The following is a 23,208-nucleotide window of genomic DNA, read 5'->3' on the forward strand; positions in this document are numbered from 1 at the left end:
CTTTCACGGAGACTTCAGATACCCCAATCACAAAGCCTGTGAAGAGACGACTCAACACCGGCGATATGGACCCTCTATGGTGGACGGCACTGATCCTCAACAACTCGTCTCAACACCGGAGTGATTACTTGGACTTCTAAAAGATGGAAATGGATAAATATTCTAAATGTTCCGATCCAATCTGCCTTGTAATGCTGCCCGAATCATAAATCATGCACTGTTCCTTCGTTGGCCAGAGGAGAACTGGCCCTCCGACTGAGTCTGGTTTCTCCCAAGGTTTTTTTCTCCATTCTGTCACCTGATGGAGTTTTGGTTCCTTGCCACTGTTGCCTTGGCTTTTGGCTTGCTTAGTTGGGGACATTTAATATTCAATAATATTATTGATCTGCCTTACTTAAGGTGGACGTTGACTGAATTTTCTTTTAGAAACAAACTCTGTTATATTATTTTCATGTTATCACTGTGAAGCTGCTTTGATACAATCTGTATTGTAAAAAGCGCTATATAAATAAAGGTGACTTGACTTGACTTGACATTAAAATACTCATAATCAGACCCATTCAATTTTTATTGATTAAGTGATTACATAATTTTCTCAAAATTGAGTTAACAAAAAAAACAAAAAAAACAGGAATCAACAGAAGATTAAACTTAACTAAACTTAACACTAATGTTAACCCATAAGTTGACGAGAACCGAAAACTACAAACTGAAACACAGGAGCTTAAACATAAGGAGCAAATAAAGGTACTTTGTTTTTATAGATTTTGTAATAATAAAAAAAAATGATTTAAATTTCATAATTGTGCAATGCTTTGAAGGTAAGAACAAGTCCAGTGTGCGTCCATTTTTTTGGTTAGAAGCATGCATTGCATCTACACTGTTATTCCAAACTTGGATCATTATAAAGTTCATCTTTGCTTCTAGGTCACATTTAAGCACAATACAATATGCATATTTAACATGCGGGTCTATAATCTACACAGCAATAAGTATTCTGCTGAATTTTTTTTTTTTAAGATACAGTACACATAGAAATACAGATTTTTTTCAGCCCGAGGATGGCAGGACTACAAAAGCAGGAAGAGTGTGAAAAAAGAAGTTGAGGAAGAGTATGAATATTACCATGTGCATATATAGAATGTGGTGGCAAGATCTTCGCTGCACCACATTTGCTCATCAAATGCAGCTGACATGCAGCAAACAAGGTGTATTGAATGAATCCTTTCACTTCCACAGATTTAGGGTTCACACTTAAAGGCAACAGCAAAGGAACGTATAAAGGAGACTATTTCTTGTCAAGGCTTCTTTCATAGAGAGGAGAAAGCCCTTATTTTGAATCAGCACTCCATTGACTATCATTTTGGAAGCATACAGAAGCAACAAAACAAGCTGAATGATATAATCTACAAAGGTCCTGGATTTAAAGCAAGAAATGTGAGAAAATGCACATCCAGCTGCAGATATATGAATGGATCTATGATGGATAAATACTGTCAGCACAGAGTCAGTTTCATCATGAAATGATTAAACCAGATTGTGATGTTGCAGTAGAAATGCTATTTGCCTTTGCTGCTATACCCGTGATTTACTCGAGAGAAAATAGGGCAGTTGCTTTTTAGAACGATAATTTGATCAGAAACTTGGGGGGAAAACTATATTCTTTGATGCTGTTGAAAATAGTGAAGTTTGGAAAATATCCCAAAGAAAGATCAGATGACCTGAATTTATAAATGGGATATATATGGTGCTTTGCAAGATTCCTGACGTTGGCATGACATGAAATAAAGGTTCTGGTTGACAGAGAAATAGCCCGAAAACAGAGGTCTTCATCATCTCCGACAGAATTGAGGAAGGTGTTTTAGCAGAGGAAGAGCTGTGGCAAATTGCTTTAAAAATAAAGGTGGGTCAACAGATGGGGTCACAAACGGAGAGATCAATAAAGAGTATAGAAAAATCAATAGCAGCATTACAGGAACGGGAGTCTTAGCGCTGATGTCTTCTCTAACCGAGGTCCCTCTTAAAATAATGGCCTGGAAAAGATTACAAACTAGAAAGTGAAATGATTGGTATACTTCAGAATGAAACCGAATGAGTTCTGGGTCCCAAAAGGATTGATTCGCAAGAACAAAAGATTCAATACTCTGTTAGAGCTATTTGTTGATTGAAGTCAATGCTCAGTTGAGACAATGATACAGAAATAAATACCATTGATTCTTAACCATGCCAATTAATTAAAGAGCTCAAATCTTAAATTTTCAAGGTTTTATATGGTAATAATATGGCATGCATTTCCCAGGAAGTCGCCTCAAGGACAAACATTTCAGGATGACTAATGTAAGGCTCTGATGTCCACTGAGGTGGAGATCACATCGGAAATCCATCCACGGTGAGGAGACTGTTCAATGCTTGTCCGAAGCTGTCCTGGAAAAGTTTCCCGATGGGGCTTATCTATCCCGTGCCACGTGTGTTGCCACAAAAGGAGCTTTATAAAGCGCAACAATGACTGCGTACTTTTTCAGCGGCCTCAGAAGTATTTTTGCCTTTCATTGTCTGAACTTGTATTTTGAAAATAAATAGCACAGCAAAAAAGTATGCATTGTGAAAAATGACACAGAATCTGCAACAGCAATAAATAAAAGAACTTACAAAATACAACATAAGAAATATATTCCAAAATAATAATCTGAAATAATTCAAATAACATCATAATCTAATACAAATATAAAGTAGCTAAGAAAATGGATAATATAATAATTTTCTAAACCGCTTCTACTAACATTACATTTCTTACATTACATTATTATATTAATTTATGTATTTATACGTTTTCTGTAATATAGGTATATGCGGTTTGAAAGATTGATGATATATAATTAACATAATTCATCAATTTTTCAAACTGCTTCTAATTTAATATTATTCTAATATAGTTACATTATACATTACATAATATTTTATGCATTTTCTATTATATAATATAGGTACAAGTGGTTTTAAAATAATGATATTAATATCATATAATATAATTTCCAAATTAAGTAAATGTCAACACGGCATGGTTTATTTACAGATAAAATGTGTTACAGCAAAATATTATTTGCAGTGCACATCAAATTGATTTAAATTTAAAAATAAAATACATTAAATATTAAATCTCTCGTTCTTATCGCTTGCATTCCAATGATTACACCTCCCATAATGCAACGTGTAGTGTAGTGCAATACATTGGTTAACACCTCAACTGTGAAAGAACATTCTTTGACTTGTGGATCTCGCTTCAGGAGTGTGGGAAATTAAAATGTCCTCAGGAATTCTATAATTAAACAGAAAGTAAATGCTATTTTTCTTTCCTAAATCTGTAAGATCAAAAGAAATTATGCTGGAGTCTGGACCCACATTTACAACATCTGCTTAAACACATTATATTATTATACACTCACCTAAAGGATTAGGAACACCTGTTCAATTTCTCATTAATGCAATTATCTAATCAACCAATCACATGGCAGTTTCTTCAATGAATTTAGGGGTGTGGTCCTGGTCAAGACAATCTCCTGAACTCCAAACTGAATGTCAGAATGGGAAAGAAAGGTGATTTAAGCAATTTTGAGCGTGGCATGGTTGTTGGCGCCAGACGGGCCAGTCTGAGTATTTCACAATCTGCTCAGTTACTGGGATTTTCACGCACAACCATTTCTAGGGTTTACAAAGAATGGTGTGAAAAGGGAAAAACATCCAGTATGCGGCAGTCCTGTGGGCGAAAATGCCTTGTTGATGCTAGAGGTCAGAGGAGAATGGGCCGACTGATTCCAGCTGATAGAAGAGCAACTTTGACTGAAATAACCACTCGTTACAACCGAGGTATGCAGCAAAGCATTTGTGAATCCACAACACGCACAACCTTGAGGCGGATGGACTACAACAGCAGAAGACCCCACCGGGTACCACTCATCTCCACTACAAATAGGAAAAAGAGGCAACAATTTGCAAGAGCTCGCCAAAATTGGACAGTTGAAGACTGGAAAAATGTTGCCTGGTCTGATGAGTCTCGATTTCTGTTGAGACATTCAGATGGTAGAGTCAGAATCTGGCGTATGAGAACATGGATCCATCATGCCTTGTTACCACTGTGCAGGCTGGTGGTGCTGGTGTAAGGGTGTGGGGAATGTTTTCTTGGCACACTTTAGGCCCCTTAGTACCAATTGGGCATCGTTTAAATGCCACGGCCTACCTGAGCATTTTTTCTGACCATGTCCATCCCTTTATGGCCATCATGTACCCATCCTCTGATGGCTACTTCCAGCAGGATAACGCACCATGTCACAAAGCTCGAATCATTTCGAATTAGTTTCTTGAACATGACAATGAGTTCACTGTACTAAAATGGCCCCCACAGTCACCAGATCTCAACCCAATAGAGCATCTTTGGGATGTGGTGGAATGGGAGCTTCGTGCCCTGGATGTGCATCCCACAAATCTCCATCAACTGCTAGATGCTATCCTATCAATATGGGCCAACATTTCTAAAGAATGCTTTCAGCGCCTTGTTGAATCAATGCCACGTAGAATTAAGGCAGTTCTGAAGGCGAAAGGGGGTCAAACACAGTATTAGTATGGTGTTCCTAATAATCCTTTAGGTGAGTGTATATTATAAAGTAGCACTATAGCAAGCATAATTTCTGATGACACAGGTGCTTAGGCCTAACACCTAAGCAGAATGCATATATTACTGGATAGAAACTAGCAGGAAAGAGAACATCTGACTGAACAAGTTGCTCGTGGCAACCCGTTGAAGTAGAAGCCTATATAAACCTACTGAAGGGAAAAAACACACACTGAGCAAGAGATGCAACAGTCCATTGCTTTTAGTAAACACATCTCGTTTATGCATAATATAGAATATACTGCACAATTACTCATGCAATCAACTGTTTAGCATCACAGCCAGGCTTATAATGGCTTATTTAAAAAAATAAAAAAAATAAAAAAGTCACTTTACCAAAGCATGATTTGTTTGAATTTAACAAAAATGTGCATTACAAAAAGCTTGTGAAATTTAACACAAAATAAATGCTGTACTGCTGACCAATAACTACCCATTCTATAATGATTTTGTCACTTTCTGTTTTCACACACGATAAAAATGCAAAAGCAATGTTTCCCTAGAATAGACTCAAAACAAGTTTCTCTAAGGTAATTGACAATCCAGCCGAATTTAAACAGGGTAATATTTTAACCAAGCATTTTGATTCACTTATTAGGTTATTTCTCATGGGCCTGATTACCCTTCTGCTTTGTCAATGTTTTTTATTTATTTATTCATTTTGTAATTATGAGTAACTAAATTTCTCAACAAGGGGAACCCGAAGTGATTTACGCAGCCTTTATCCATTTATTGCTACAACAGCCAAATTTCATTTCAGCACACAAAAGTCCATGCCAAGAATTTTTAAACTAACTGAGACTCATTCTCGTCCTAATTTGTTATTGAATATTCGGTTCAAAAAGTTGTAATTTACTTCCAATTTCTCTGAATTCCAGCAAACAATGCACAGACCAATATATCATCATGAATACATAATAACTCTGACTTTAACAGGTGACTGACTGACTGACTGACTGACTGATTACATTACCAAATTACATTTCACAAATAATTGCATAAAAACCGCAATGAACACATATTGAAGATTTAAAGTAGAAAGAGTGAAATAGAATTTTCTTCTAAATCACTACAGTAATTATTGCTTTATTTACAACTTCAATTTTTTTTAAGGTGTACACATTTCAAATTTATGTTTTCAAGTATAAATTAACATTAGTTAATATATTATGAACAAACATTAACTATGAACATTATTATAAATGAAACTTATTTCATAAATGTTGCAAAAATAGTTTATTATTTTTTATTATTAGTTCATGATATGCATTAATAATATGAAAACTGAAAGTGTTACCATGCCAACAACAATTTCTGCCATTTACCATCGATTTCCTCTTTGAAGATATTTAACAAGCTTTATCCCATTTCTTGAGCTTGCACCCTCAAACCAAAAAGCCCAGCTCTGGCACTGTGATGACTGACTATTTAAAGTTAACATGACAACCTTCACAACCCATTTTACTTCTGTATCCTGATGCGTTTCCAAGTGAAAAATATAGAGATTACTGACATCCAAGGAGCATGCCTAGAGAAAGCTACTATAATATAATGAAATTTGAGCAATTTACAGTATATGATGACATTTTCTACTTTGTAATAATGTGGACTGACAATAAGACCAGGAACATGTATCTTGTTGACTTCTTACTGAGTTTTGCGTAATATATGTCACATTTTTGCAAGAACAACAGATCAAATCACAGAAACCTAATGACAGCTTTTGATATTTAGGTATTAATGTACAGCAATATTGAAAGTTAATGTTGCGTAGATGAAAGTGGGTCACTTTTCCTTGAATTCAAATAAAGAAAGAGAAATGAGCAGCACCCTCCATTCCTCATACTTTATTAGATTGCGGCTTTTCAAGCGGTCAGAAGTGAAATGAAAAGGAATGAGGACATTCCAGGCTCATTACCTCCAAATCCTTGGTGTGGTGCATCTAAAGGCAGTACGGTTGCTCTCGTTACAGTTTCTTTAACACGGCAAAAGGGCCCTCATTTCAATGAGTGTTCACTTGGAAATTTACAGACGAAGAGAAAGGAAAATACATTATTTTTGGCACACCTTTGGGATTTCTAAATGTTGTTTATATCCTTTGTTGCTTTCCTTCATTCATTCAGAACTTTATGCCTTCGAACCGAAGCCAAACCCACAGGATGTTGACCTGGAACCTGAATTCAAAATATTTACTGGATTAAAAACATTAGTTTTGTGACAAAAAAACAAAAAGTTATATCATTAATTTGACTAATTATGCCAATCTTTTCCTTATTTTGTAGAGTACATTTTTTATCACAAGACTTCAGGATAAATTACAGCCTTCTATTAAAATCCGTAAAATGACAGCTAATTTATTATAAATATATATACACACACACACACACACACACACACACATGAAATATAAATCAATGCAAATCTCTGGCATTTCAAACATTAATCATTAATATACCATGTAATGTTTCTGGAAATACGTGACGTATTTGTGAATTGGTCTTTTTTTAGGTATTTCATACAAAAAAATTTAAATACACACTTAAAGGGATAGTTCAACCAAAAATACAAATTCTGTCATCATTTACTCACCCTCAAGTTGTTCCAAACCTGTATGAATTTCTTTCCTCTGCTGGACACAAAAGATGATATTTTGAAGAATGTCTGAAAGCAGACAGTTGATGGACACCATTGACTCCCCAAAAAATACTATGGAAGTCAATGGGGCCCATTAACTGTTTAGTTTACGGCATTCTTTCCGAACTATTCACATAACAGCTGCAAGAAGTAGAATTAAAATACAAATTGCAATTCTGCATCCTGTTAACTACCTCAATTCAAATTCATGAATTTAAAAGGTAATCTCAAATAAATTCTCAAAAGCTAACAACCCTGATATTCATCAGCATGAAAGAGATATAAGGGTAGACAAGGAGACGGTTCACTCAAATGAATGAGAGAACCCTTAACACTCGGCTTTAAAATCTGTTATTTAAATGTAACATTGGCAAACAGGTTCAGAGATGTCTGTCTTTTGCCATTTATACAGTACAAAGGATTTTTACTTGCATGATACCTACCTGGGAACGTTAAGCTCCTTTAAAGGGGACTTTGCATGTGATCAAATTCTAATTTAAAGTAGTCTGATCTTTGATGTTGGAAGACAGCAAAAGACACACTTCTTTTTAAGGCATTTATTCATGAAAACACACTTTCAAAATTTCAACAAAAGCTTCCATAAAATTGTAAGAAACTCCAGCCCAGTTTAAACAAAACTCATTTGTGTGACTATGGAAACCATGTGCAATAAATAATCATTATGCCAGAAAAAAAGACAAGGAAAAAGACACCATTAAATGTAAATATTTCACCACTAAAATAAATGTAATAGCTGTTACAAAAAGAAAAAGAAATGTGTGAGGAAAACAATGTGCGATGTATGGAACATTAGTGTGAATTGAGCCGAGCAGGCACCCGTAGAATCAGAGGGATGAGAACTGTATGGACTCTATCTGTGACCTGAGCACCTAACAAACAGATATAAATTGAATGAAGCTTCCAGAGCTGAAACCAAGAACCATCTGAGAGACATATATTGCACATTTTTTCCTTGGAAACATAACGGTCGTTCCACACGACCCAATCCGAATGCTTTTTCCCAGTCCGCCCACGACCTTAAATTGAAGTTACAGCTTGTTTTATACACAAAGCGCATACATGGATAAGACTATATGCTGAATGACAGAGAAGGAAAAAGGGTTATAATGCTTAAGTGATAGTATTTTATCATGTTCGAGTCCTTTATATATCATTCAAAGCATGTACAGATGAAGATATCGAACTCAACAAATCTTGATTCGCGGCAAATCTCGACACGTTTTATATTTCAGAACACTGCAGGACACAAATCTTTACAGTATAAATAAATAACATTTAGCGAGGGAAATAGTTTGGACAGAGGAGTGTGATAAATATAAATGGCTCAGTTGAAGATGCCACTGTGAAGGTTGGTTTCTTCAAATCAACAACAATCCAAATGCACAAACACAGTGAAACCGGTTGCCCAACAGAACCCGAAGATGTTGCAATGCTTTTATCTGGCAGCAAACACTACACACAGTGAAATATCAGGCATCCACTGGCCAATCTTTTCAGGCTCACAATCAATGCAACCGAAAACTGACCAATCATAGTAGCCCCTTAATCAATCAAGCCCTAGAAAGCCGCCCGCTGAAAACCTGTTAGGGTTTCTCTGTGTGTCGGCCTCATAGTCTGATTTTACAGACTTTTAGACATTAGCACAAGAGTGCTCTTTAAACACACTGCTCTTGTGAGAATACAATCACGGCAGATGACTCGGAGGAAAGACAATCCTGACTCGAGAGAGTGACTGGCGAGAAATGATATACAGAATGAGAAAAAAAACAAATGGTGCCCTTTAAGGGCCGCTGTAAGCTTTTCAAAAGACAATAAATAAGAAGTGCTTTCCAGCGCAGCTGAAATCTCACATTTAGTACTTTTGATTGAAATGTTTTCTGTTGTTAAAATCTGAAAAGAGGTGAATCATAAAAAATTGAAAAAAAAATGACCAGGTCAAATTTCACCCCAAAATCAAAAGGAGGGAAAATGCAAAATTATATTTTACATACAGACAATGAACACTATTCTCGGAGAACCATTATTATGACAATTAAGCCAAACCAGTCCCCAAATTAAAAGCACATTATCCTCCTATTGTCAGTACCGTAATGCAAAAACTTCTCTCTCATTACTGTAAAGTGAAAAAATTATTACATCAATGCAAATTAAATACGAATTTTATATCTTTGCAATATATATAGACTTCAAATGCGAAAAAACTAAGGCTGTCTGACATTTTTCTTTTAAATAAGCATTTTTATGTTTTTAATTTTACTCTTATCTGTGCAAAATAAGGCATTTCAATAATTGAATAATAACCTTGTCATTGGCATTAAAGTGAAATTACTGAACCTAAACGTAGGAGCCTGATAAAAATCCACATTTAAAAAAACAAATGTCAGATTGACTTAGAGGTTTTTGCATCTGAAGTCTTCATATATAAATATATAATTGTTTCACATTACTGTAATGAGAGAGAAATGGTTACAGCGCGGTAATGACAACAGGAGGAAGATATGCTTCACTTTAAAAAAAGATCACAAAGGCCTTTATACAATAGCAAAATATAAATTCTTGTTTCTTTTTCTTTTCTTTTTGCATTTTGGGGTGAAATATATGACACAAAAACTATGTTACAGATAATATCCTGAGATTCACCCAAGGATCATCCTCTGACATCATTTCCACATCTCCAGATTTGTAGTTCAGTTCACAGAGCACCATTGTCACAGAGCCACATGCTGCCAAAAAGACAGCAAACGGAAATGATGAGATGACCGACCTCCAGTCTTGGCAACTTCAGTCTGGACACAGTCCACAGCTTCTAACGCAGTAAAGCAGGTCTCTAGTAAGCTTCTTACAGCCTGCCTGTCAAGTGAAGTAGCGCTGATGTCTCAATGCAAACCTGATAACATGGCCTTAGCACCGATCTATCCCAATACTGCGGAGTATAGCGATTCTACCTCAGAGCGCTAACGCACCTCTCATGCACAATAAAGCCCTGGGAGAGTGAAGTTTTGTGGTGATTTAAACAATACTAGGGTGAAAAACCCTGTCTTCCAAGTTGCCTTTATCACTCGCGTCAAAACATGAAGCAACCTCTTAGATATTTGTAATAAAGGTTTAACAATACAGACTAGTGCCAGAACAAGATGCTATGTTCAAATCATGGGATGATCGAGCGAAGCTGTAGAAGTGATGTACGACAGGACTTTACTCTAAATGCCAGTGTTCTTTGAAATAAAACAGAAGATGACAAAGATGGTGTTAGTTTGCTATTTGAGACTGATTTCCTCTGACAGCAGTAAATGAAATTTCATGAATACAACAAACAACCTCCCTCTAAAACAGGCTGTAAAAACTAGTTTCACAAGACCCAAAAGCACCAACATGTCAAAAAAGAAAGAAAAGTACAGGTATTTTAAGACTCGCCCCCGGTCTGCACCATGTTTAGTTCGGTTTTATTTTTAAAAGGTACAAAACATTAGCACCATTTATTGGCTCAAATGGGAGAAACACCAGTGAACACCAGCCTTCACCATGGCAATGACCCCAAAGAAAAACCCTCCCAGCCTTAGACACGCGCACCCAATGCTGGAGGAAAATGAGAATCAGAAAGAAAAAAAAACGCATTAAAAAAAAAAACTGTAAAATTATGCATTTGTTGCTTTTTCACCAGTCTGTGAGGAATAAACCAACAGTCTGTGTTTGGAACACAAGCCATTCAAATGTTTGCGTCAAATGGCTGATACAAACAAGAACACAATATTTAAATCATCATGACAGAATCCTTTTTATAAGAGCATATTGGTGTTGCAAAAAAAGTAAAACAATATGCAGCTTTAAAAAAAATGTGTAGCTGAAGACAATATGCATACTGAGATAATTCACATTACAAGACACTGCGAAAAAAGACTTGCGGGCGGATGAACCATTGTTTGAATGCAAGACTTCAATATTGAATATATAAAATATTAGTATTTGTGGAATTACTTAATGATGAGATCCAGAAAGATTTGGTCAAGCTGGTTTGGCATTTACCCGTGTAAAAGTTGACCGCTGTAGTAGATGATGCACGTCTTTTCGTTGATTCAAAGTAAAAACAGATTTTTTTTTTTTTTAGTAAATGTTTGGATATAAAAGTCAATTTACTCTTTAAGAAATGTTTCAAATACATTTATGTTAGAAATCTGATATGAGCCCTTCAATGTTTGATCAACTAGATGCACTTTGTCGACCAACATCCACAATGGTACACATTTCGTTAAGGGCTTGCAAAAAAAATAAAAAAATAAAAAACTATTGATTTAAACAATCAGACAATTTTCACTAACCGACAAATCATAAATATCGCTTAAATTCTGATTTCAATTTGCCATTTTCCTCTGTATTAAATCAGTTAAGGTCAAATTCTGTTCGTATTCTGCCATTTGTACAGCTTGCCATCCAGAATAGAGTGAAGTCAGGAGGGTATATGAAGCCTTTGGCACTAAGACAGCAATAAAACAAATAGCTGTACAATACATATGGACGGTTACTTGTTGGTTACATTCGTACTTCGGAGGATTGGAGAGGACTGAATGTTTAATCTTTTTAGTCTCAATCAAAAGGTGATGCATTGCATATATGACATTGACGGTGAGGGATTATATCACAGGATATACATGTACTATATGAGGGGCAGGTTGGCTATTTTTTAATTTAAGTTAAAGATATTAACATATTAAGGATTCATCCTTAAAAATCTTTAAAGATTCTAGAGCTGCAAATTAGCATTTGGGAGGATAAAATGATTAAAAACGCAATTCCTGTCCTGAAATCACTTTTAATCACTGCTGCATTAGACACTTAAACGCCCTCCTAAATTAAAGAGGACCAAAATATAAGCTTTTTGCATCACGAAAAGTCTGCACCACTGAAAAGAGATGTACTGATGGTGAATCCATTGAAACCGGTCGAATTGCCAGGGTCATATTTTACCTCAAAATCAAATGAAAAAAATAAAGGGGAAAAAAAGTAAATATATAGCTCTTGTTAAATAATCTTTATAATTTATTTGCGTGTTGCGGATTTGCGTAATTGTCACGAAAATAGGGTCAAAATACAAAAACAAAATCTTAATGGTCCCAAAACCAAGCTTCATTTTCTTTTTACCATTTAATTTTGGGGTGAGAATATTTTGAGAGATTCACCCAATTCGGAATCTGGCTTGAATTTAGCTGAACATTTGCGTCGTTTCCATGTAGCCACATAAACGTAGGCCAAAATATAGCACTTTTGGAAAACCACTCTAAACAGTCTCTTATTTTTCTAGCCTTTAGTCTTCCACACATACTTTCAATACATCTTTCATCCCTTTTCTCCATCAACAACTTTTATATACAATATTGGTAAATAGAACATAAATACTACACATAAATTTGCTTATTCACAATTCCACTCGTAGCGGCGCCGGAAAGTAAAGAAAGAAACCGCTCTGAGATAATACACTCATATAAACTGCTTTATATAAGTATAGAAAGGCTCTGCGCTCCCGAGAAGTGTTGGGTAAGACCTGAGAGAGAGCTGTCAGTTTGAAACGCCTCCTCTCTTCTGGTTAGCAGTGTAAAAGTTGACACTTCCAAGGAGGACGGCAGACACCGAGCACCATCTTTTTGCCCATAATTGAGGTGGGAACAAAGTCCAATGGTACAAAAAATGTTTAACCTTTTCTTATGACCTTTTTTTTGTCTTTTTTGTTTTGTTTTTATAGTGTAAACAGCGCACCAATAGGGTCTTGGTTCCACTTCTCTCATCTATACAAAAGTATAAATATATGCTTTCTCTCAATTTTTCACATATATAGGACATATAGCGGACAAACAGACAGAGAAAAGCGGTTGTTCCCGTAAGTCGCCAGTGTCGCAGTGGCTGTGCTGGTTTTGTTGTTTGCTGGCTCGTGTGTCTGTGTTGACGGGCGTTTGTTTGGTGTGGGCGTTGATGGTCTCTGCATATATAGCACGTAGCACAGTCCTCAGCCACTGGGCCAAAACAACCAAGCGTTTTTGTCCAACTACAGCAGATCCATTTTGGGTCTGTAATGAAGGAGGAGGGGGGATTTCTGGAACGCACACAAAACACACATGCATTCGTGTGACTGAAAGTCATAGAGCAACTAGAACGGAAACAAAGGCACAGAAAGTCAAATGCTTCTATCGTTTTTGCAATGGCATTTCAGAGAAGGATTAGATATGCAATCTTTCAAAAAAAAAACTTGCTCTGTGCATCAAAATGTCAATTTCTGAATTGCTATTGAACATTGTTTACGATGGATAAATGTAAAAAAACAGATACATACAGTATCTCACAAAGGTGAGTACACCCCTCACATTTGAGCAAACATTTAAGTATTTCTACTCAAGGAACAATAGTATAGTATATCCAATTAAACTTGGATATATTTTAGAGAAGTCAATGTGTTGCTTGTATAGCAGTATATATTTACTGTCCTCTGAAAATATCTTAACATACAGCCATTATTGTCAAAATAGCTAGCGTAAAAAGTGAGTAAACCCTAAGTGATAATTGCTTGTCTGCTTGACAGGACCATACAAACTGTTGTATCTTGTATTAGAGCAGTTCAAATTTGTGCTTTGACTACAATTCTCTCATACTGACCACTAGATGTTCAACATGACAACTCATTGCAAAGAACTCTCCAAGGATTTGAGAATTAGAATTGTTGCTCTCCACAAAGATGGCCCTAGGATATAAGAAGATTGGTAACACCTGAAACTGAGTTACAGTACATGCCAGGGTCGTACAGAGGTTTTCCAAGACGGCTTCCACTCGGAAGAGGCCTCGCGAGGGTCAATCAAAGAAGTTGAGTCCTCGTGCTGTGCGTCAGGTGCAGAAGCTGGCTTCAAAAAACAGGCGCATGATCGTGCCAGCATTGCTTTAGATGTTGCAGAAGCGGTAGGTCAGCTTGTTATTGCTCAAGTCATTGCTCAGACCATACACCACACACCGCAACAAGTCGGTTTGCATGGCCGTCCTCCCAGGAAGCCTCTTCTGAAGCTGGCTCACAAGAAAGCCCGCAAACAGTTTGCTGAAAGCAACCTGTCCAAGAGCATGAATCACTGGAACCATGTCCTGTGGTCTGATGAGACTAAGCTAAACTTGTTTGGCTCAGATGGTATCCAGAATGTGTGGCGATGCCCTGGTGAGGAGTAACAAGAAAATTGTGTCTTGCCTACAGTCAGGCATGGTGGTGGTAGCATCATGGTCTGGGGCTGCATGAGTGATGCTCGTACTGGGGAGCTGCGCTTCATTGAGGGAAACATGGACTCCAACATGTACTGTGACATTCTGAAGCAGAACATGATGCCCTCCCTTCAGAAACTGGGCAGAACGGCAAGATATTGACCCCAAACACACCGCCAAGATGACAACTGCCTTGCTGAGGAAGCTGAAGGTGAAGGTGATGGAGTGGCCAAGTATGTTTCCAGACCTGAACCCTATTGAGCACCTGTGGGGCATCCTCAAGCGGAAGGTGGAGAAGCATCGTGTGTCTAACAGCCAGCAGCTCCGTGACGTCATTATGGAGGAGTGGAAGAGGATCGCAGCAACAACCTGTGCAGCTCTGCTGAACTCCATGGCCAGGAGGATTAAGGCAGTGCTAGATAACAATGGTGCTCACACAAAATATTGACAATCAGGACACAGTTTTGACATGTTCACTTAGGGTGTACTCACTTTTGTTGCCAGCTATTTTGAAAATAATGGCTGTATTTTGAGTTATTTTCAGAGGACAGTAAATATATACTGTTATACAAGCAACACAATGACTACTCACAAAATATATCCAAGTTTCATTTCTAAAGTATTGTCCCTTAAGAAGACATGCTGAAATGTGAGGGGTGTACTCACTTTTGTGAGATACTGTATAATGATTGTAATAATACTATTAAAAAAATTATATATTTAAAAATACTTTAGTATACTACTTATAATCATAATAAATATAAAATGTATAAATATAAAATACTGGTCATGACAACATTTTCATATTTAATCTTCACATACTGCATATGATAATGAATTCATGCAAATTATCCATGCATGCATGCACGTGACATTCACATCACAACGGCAAACGGGAAGACTAAAGCCGGCTAATCTAAAACAAGCATGCATGCATACAAATTGATCATTAATTACCTTAAATCTCCATCTTGTTACCACAACAAATTTCAAAGTATGATCCTTGCCCAAGATTTCTTCATTGCATAAGATGTCCAGCTAAAAATAAGCACACAAATGTAGCAAACAAAGTAAAAAATGTTGCAGTATGTGGAAAAGTCTAAACAAAACTACACTTTCCATGATATTACAGGACCATTACATAGGTCAGCTGATCAAGATTTCAAAATTCTACAAATGGATCAGGATGGTCAAATAATCTGCTGCCGGATGACTAGTTGGCCATTAGGATTGGGAATAGAAAATCGATTTTAATTCTGGAATCGTTATAAAATTTAGATTCCACTTATTGATTCCTGTGTGCGCACTTTAATGTGATTTTAAAGCATTCAATCACAAGTAGACACAAAATAGAACGTGCTTGGCACATCCAGAGCACGCGCACAAAAAGTGCTCATTTAGTGCGCGAATACTGAATTGAGTTCTCTTTCACGTCTTCTTGCGTGTCAAAAAATCACTCACTTATCTTGACTGAATAACTTTTCTAACTATGATAAAGATTTATCTACATTTTATTTATAAAAAGAAAACTATGCTGTGTTATGTTTACATTTGATTTCAATTTCTAAACTTTGTTCAGTTGTATTTATTTCTGCTATTCCTAATTTGCTTATTTGTTCTTATTGTATTGTTGACTGTATACTTGACAATTGACTGTATATGTATGTCTTTAATTAGCTTTGAAATTTAGTTAGTTGTTCTCAGGATGCTGATTTCTGTCCATGGTATTCAGCTGCAACAGAATGTTTTGCAAGAAGATAACATAAAAATGTTTGAAATGTTTGACTTCATTTTTTTTTTAATCCAAACTAGGAATCGATAAGAATCAGAATAGCTGAAATTCAAACAAAACCCAACCCTAATGGCCATCCAGACCCTTCCCTAGTATTTACCTTGATTATTTTTAAGCTTTAATATTTTTAGCACTTGAAACGTTTTAGCATTCTTTCAAATTTAACGCTAGTTTTGTCTTTAAAATGATGCCCAGCACCACCATTTCAGCAATAAAATTTTATTTACCACCTTTTGGCAATTACGGTCAGACTCAAATGTTTCATGGCTAGAGTGCCGTGGGTAATATGAAAGAAATAAGCTAGTACAGCTACGTGGGACATCATTTGTCTGTTTTAATGCTCAAATATACAGTTTATCAGCCATTATACAAACATATGACCACAGAATGATGCCATCGACCAAACAGAATAAACTACCCCTGAGAACCGCATAATCAATTGTGTACGAACGTCTCTTGGGACAGGTGGGATTTTATGGTGCTTTACAGAAGAGTGAGTGCTTTGTACTGTCAAAACATTCGTTCCACCTGTTATTCAAGCCAAAACAAAAGGACACAAAACCTTTAAGAGCAGCAATAACCGCCCAGAGGATTATGTGAACCACAGTATAAGAGATGCCGCTCTCACTGGAATAGCATGCAGTGAAACATCAGTGCCGGTGTCTGTGTGTTTTGGCTCGCTGTAAGTCGAACGAGAGCAGCACGACCACAGCAACACCTGCTGGAGGCCGTGAGCTCTTTGCACTATTCTGAGATTAAAGTCATCGCGAGTATCTGGGATCCGAACCAAAGATGTTCAGAGAGATGGCGTCAAACAATGAAACTTTTGATGCTTATTAGAATATTTAGTTCTTCAAAGGTTTTGCTTTCCTCTTGCACTTCAAAGTAGAGCTGTACACAAACTGCTGCCATTTCAAAGTTATATTTTTTATCTGGCTCAGAGCAGTATTGTGCCACTGGCAGCTATAACTCTCGATACTCGCAGAGAACAACAGGCATTTGGCAGTATTATTCCGGCGGAAAGTTTTTGACGGATGTGTGTGGTGGAAAGGCCCACACATTTCTAACACAAAGGAGGGGGGGGGGGGCGATGATTAAGTACCAATAATTAGTCAAGTTTTGTGTTAAATTGCACTATGAGATGTTGGCAGGCTGCGAGATACATGACAGAGAGCAAATGATATTAGAGGCTATTATTTGTCTCTGAAAATATGAGGCACGTTGAAAGCTTTGTGGGAATTGTGACAGCGCGGAGGAGTTTTGAAATCCGCGTGGTGACTCACGCATGAGCCATTGTCATGGAGGAAACAGCGATGCCGGACGGATTTTGGTGGCAAAGGTCTCTAACCAGTTAACTTCGGCCCAGGCAAAAGGCCGATAATGGGTTCCGTTTCGAGCCTATGTATCTTCAGATATGGATGATCACATACCTCATTGAAGGATGTCAGGTTGAGCTTCTTTGCGATGAACTTCTTGAGATGGAGAACGGTCGCCTGAGCCGAACAACGAATCCACTTCCGCTTGAGTCCTCGGAGCTTACTGCTGTTGCACTCCAGACATATACTCACCTGAACAGACAAGACATTTAGACTTAGCACTGATAATCACATGGAAGATTTAGATAACTGCATTGTGTTAGAGACCAGAAAATCTAAACAAATAGCGAAGACAAGTAGCTTAACACATTTTTCAATGTTTGAATCCATTCAGTGTAGGCTACATGTCCTACAAAATGTCCTAGCCTGACAAAATATGTGCATGTAAAAACATGATTTCAGGTACTAAACCTACTAAACTGGTGGGATGATCTTTCAATCTCCACTCAAGGCTCTCAAAATCTTGTCGTTGCTTTGTTACACCTGTGCTGTGGCTATTTGCATAAAGTATGCTCAACATTATTGCAACGCCAATTATCGCTGTCGCTCATGTCAGCTAAAACTCTCATTGAACATGATTTGTTGTCATTTGATAGTTTTAACTTCCCTCCAGTTGCTTCTCACTGCAAATTGCTGTAATTCATTTTCAATACAAGTGGAAAGATTGGTATTGCAAGCATATGATAATCCTATTCAAAACCTCTAATTTAAGTGTTTGATAACATTGCAGTGCATTCCAAATGAGCTAATTTTGTAAACTGAACCTCTTGAGATATACCCCGCGTAACTGGAATACAGCTTTTGTGTTATTTTTATCCAAAAATATAGTTTATATATATATATATATATATATATATATATATATATATATCTCCCTATTACTTTTCCCCAGGAATATTTGTGACAACAGCGTGTCACTCGCAACATAATATGCAAGATGAGTCATTGTCCGTCTCTTTGTAAACAGCACCTGTCGCAACAACGTGAAGACAATGTTTTTGTTCAGTGGCTTAATGTGAAGAATATTCTACACATGCATCCCTACACCTACATGCATTGAATCACTTTACATAACCATTTTAAAGTTTGTGGTAAATTATACTTTTAATCAATACTTTTATTGATTAAGGTTGCAATTAAAAAAAAAAACACATAGCAACAAATCCAAAAGCCCTCCACCGTCTTTCAAAACTTAGCTGAGGGTTGAGTCGCCAGTGGACTGCGGTCGCCTCGGGCAGAGTGAGGGCTTCAGAGAGTCAAGACGCATTAAAGATTTCATGCCTCTCTCTCTCTCGTTCCGTCCCTCTCTCCTTCTGCCGATAAGTGACTGAGCAGTGCAGAGTGGCACAGTGGCCCATTTGGACCAGGCCTCACCCAGAACAGACAGTAATGGAGAATGATGAGGAGGGGCAGCTGCGCCTGGCGGCTAAACGCCAGTCCATTTCAAGGGCAAATGGTGCTGAGAGAGAAGGGCCACATTCTTTAAAAGAACACCGGGCAGTAAATCGCACATGTGCTCGGTTATAGGCAGGAGGTATGCGAGATGTAATCCATACATGGGTGTACTATTAAACGCAAGCTAGGAACTTCGCTATTAGCTGCATATGTGTGTGTGTGATTACTGGGTCATTACGGCACGGGGCTGTTATGCTCACTGCAAACAGTCACACAAATGACTAATGGTGAACTCACTCAACCAATTAAACCACCGGATCCCAGAACAACCATAAGAGGGGCCTTTTATTTGCAGCAGCCGCCACCAAATAGCTTTCATTTCCTTGAGATGCCAAGAAATGTTGATTATTGTGATTTAAAATCTAATTCTACAAGGTTAGAGCTTCTGGTTTGTGTGGGGAATGTCCGCTGGCTTGTATCTATCACACACTCACCGTGTTATTATAACCCCACATTCTGAGGTAATTTTAAAAAGGCTGTATTTTACACGTTTGCAGCATTTTATTTTTTCACCCAGAAGTCTACTTATAATGCTAATCAAGGTGATTTCTTGCACCAACATCAGCCAATTTAATTTCACATGACCATTTTCCACTCTCTCTCTCTAGCCCTTAGAACTACACTGGCTTTTTGCTATTTATTTTACTAGCAATTAGTGATCTCCGATATGTATATAAATCATTCTTAAGAATGGACGAATAGGTCATAGTTGTTCTTCGGAGACTCACTAAACAGACTCTTTAAGACAAGACAGACTCACAATGATTTAATGAATGCGATGACGTGTAAGTGAGGATCAAAAATAAGTCCTAATGATACATTTTTCTGAACCAGCTCTTAACAAACTGCTCAAAAGACCCAATTCGCAGAAATAAGCCAACTTTCTTTTTTTTTTTTTTTCATCATTAAAGACAATCCTGCCACAAAATTTATGCTTCTAATGAATTGAATAAAACAATAAAATTGTAAACACTTCATCTAAGTCAGATGCAGGTTGAATTTTGAAGTGTGTCTATTAGCAGTGGAGTGAAATGTTCTGCAGGAATAGTAATTTAACTAAATAAATATTTTCAGTGAATCGTTTGGTCTAGATGATTCTTTCATAAACTGGACTGAATTGGTCTTTGTGGTCTCAAGTAAACAATAGACTCACTAAACTGACTCTTTCAGCAAATCTGACTCTCAGTGATACAAATTAACAACACGCATAATGTGATCACAGTTCTGTGAGGACCAAAATGAACCACTGAAAACCCATTTTTTGGAACGATGACTCGGATTTGCCATCATTAAAGGCAATCCTATAAAAAACTGCAAACCAAAATTGTGTATGAAGCAAGATAAATATGCTTATAATTAAGTGGAGAAAAATAACAATAAAACTGGACAATTTTTAATCTTTCATTTTAAAAGTGTGAATTTTACCCAGAAAGCAGTAGAGTGAAATGTTCAGCACAAATGCTACTAAATATATCTAAACAAATCCCATTATTATTAAATCTCTTTAATTCCTTTGCACTTCACAGTTTATGTATTGGCTGGTTCTTTTTGGCTTCACTTCTCCTTGCAAGGTCACCCCGGACGGGTCTGACCAACAGAAGTGTTTCATAGCCATCCGAGCGTAACTGAACGAGTATTGCTGAAATTTTTATTTCCATTTTACATTATATATGAGGGCAAAGTGTCTGTCTCAGCTTTACTACAGCAGACCGCATGTACAGACAATCTTTCCTCGCACTTTTGCAAGACAACTGACTGATGACAACACAGGACACAGAAACGTAACTCTGAAATCTTCATAGATCTCTTCCTCCCACAAACAAGAACACAGGCAGATTTATGCCATTTACACCCTAGCATACCTTGTTTTTCTTTGTGCCTTCTACTCTATAAATCTCACTAACACATGCACACACTCCACTAGGGAATCTTATATCACACTATGAGTTATTGCATTTTTTGATTTTTGCTGGAAATGCAATTATTGCAAAAAAAATGGTATACTTTAAATATACACTCAAATATATCTAAGACGGTATAAGCAGCATAAACATCAGACCTACACTTACACTCCACTTGGTATCAGATCCTATATAAAGAAAATAATCTGTATTCCAAATGCAGTAGCAGTGTGTAGACATAAGCCGCACAACCTTCTGTTATGTTATTACATTATTAAGAAGCACAGAGGAGAGCAGGAATACAAACTCTACTATATCACAGTCTTTAGTGAAACTACCAACCCTCTAAAACACTGAAACAACTCTGCATATGTATCTGAACATAGACTGGATATTTCAGACAGGAAGGGGCTGAGCATTTGGCATATTAACAATTATTTTGATAGCCCACTTTAGACATTCAACCAACTATAAGTAACTTTGCATCTTTGGTCATCTACCAGTTATTAGAGTATTAGTAGACTATCTGCTTTATATCTGCTAACACTATTTTGCTTCACCCAGAAAAGACCTTCTACTGTAACTTTTAAGTATGTAAACTTACCGTAACTATAACAGTCTACTAATGAGAGTTGGCATGTAGTTGCAAATTAATGGGAGTTAGTTGAGATGTAAATGCAAAATGACTTATAGTTAGTAGAATGTCTAAAGTGGACTATTGAAATAAAGTGGAACCTGACAGTTTTCGGAATGGAATGCTAGTACACTGTACTAAAGACTGCATCTTATTATTTTTTTTAAATAGAAAGGTAAATACATTATGCAAAGAGAAACTTTTTAAATACTATTATGCTGCACATGACCTCATTATATGCATGTTTAGTTCAACAAGTTAGTACAACAATGTCCTAAATCAGAAAAAGGATGTTAAAAGCTTACATAATTGGTTCATTCATCACTCTAAAAATGAAAACTGGTCATGTTGAGCACATTACATTATGGGATATGCTATTCTATGCTGGGTGCTCTATTGCAGACTGGGAAATGTGTCATCCATGTATTCCAAAGTACTGTACACGGCAGAAACAGACTAGTACAGTAGCATAATATTCCAAACATAGCCCTTTTCAGGGATTTGTTTATACTAACTTGGTCACACTAACAGAATGTGAAGTGGGAAATGAGAAGGGTCAGATGGGTACAGGGAAACCTACCTGTTCATCACTGCGATGGTAGTCATTGTCCTCCTCTGCTTTCTCCTCTCCTGCTTCCTTATTGGCTGGATCCTCTGATTTCAGGTCACCTGGTGGAGTCAAATTTTACAAATTTAACAAGACGGACCCTAGACAACCATAAAAACATGACATTTTTTGTGCACATCCATCTCTCCACAATTTTGCTTTTAAAATAATGTAGAGTTGAAAATACATACATTCAACTTACCAAACAAAAGATTCAACTTTTAAAACGATCAATGTTTAATCATAATTTGTATTACTGTTCCAAGCATTTATAATTCATTGTTTCTCAGAGCTTGAATTATATCGAGTATTAGTTTGTGATTCTCGGAAGAGTTTCTTCATTACAGTGAAGAAACATTAATCAAACAAGAAAAAGAAAAACAATTATCTCAACGTGCTCCGCCACACATTTACAAGTCTAGAAAACAAATCTGCAGCTCATTAATGGAAACAGATTAATTTGTAATTCAACCTGCCCAAATAACACTTCACACCTCAGACTGTCCACTGATCAGGTCAGAAACTAGAGCTGCATCTCATTACAGATTTATACATGCCTAAAAATAACTTCCTTCATTAACATTGATGAGAGAGATCCAGTGTAACCAACACTACCATTTAAAAGATTGGGGGTGCGTAAGATTGTTTTTAAGAAATTTATATTTTTTTTCAGCATGGATGCATTAAATTGATCAAAAGTGACAGAAAACAAATGCTGATCTTTCTATTTATAAAAGAATCTTTAAAAAAAAAGATCATGTTTACACTTTCCTCCAACATAATAAGCAGCACAACTGTTTTCAACATTGATAATAATAAGAAATGTTTCTTAGGCACCAGATCAGCATATTAGTATGATTTCTGAAGGATCATGTGACACTGAAGACAATGGTGATGA

The 23,208-nt window shown here is 36.8% G+C and overlaps 1 protein-coding gene across 1 annotated transcript in view; it reads right to left on the reverse strand.

The window, feature by feature from the left end:
* Positions 1 to 12,659: 12,659 nt before the first annotated feature.
* Positions 12,660 to 23,208, reverse strand: part of pcgf3 (polycomb group ring finger 3) — a 45,074-nt gene continuing 34,525 nt past the window's right edge. The window contains exons 7-10 of the mRNA XM_077247523.1: positions 22,284 to 22,372; positions 17,768 to 17,905; positions 15,503 to 15,583; positions 12,660 to 13,403 (exon numbers count right to left, since the gene is read on the reverse strand). Coding sequence (XP_077103638.1) covers positions 13,356 to 13,403; positions 15,503 to 15,583; positions 17,768 to 17,905; positions 22,284 to 22,372 — 356 coding nt within the window. The 3' untranslated portion in view covers positions 12,660 to 13,355. The remainder of the gene's footprint in view (positions 13,404 to 15,502; positions 15,584 to 17,767; positions 17,906 to 22,283; positions 22,373 to 23,208) is intronic.

Source organism: Siphateles boraxobius, unplaced genomic scaffold (genome assembly GCF_051911475.1).
Source record: "Siphateles boraxobius isolate OS27281-9 unplaced genomic scaffold, OSU_SipBor_1 3, whole genome shotgun sequence".
Lineage (NCBI taxonomy): Eukaryota > Metazoa > Chordata > Actinopteri > Cypriniformes > Leuciscidae > Siphateles > Siphateles boraxobius.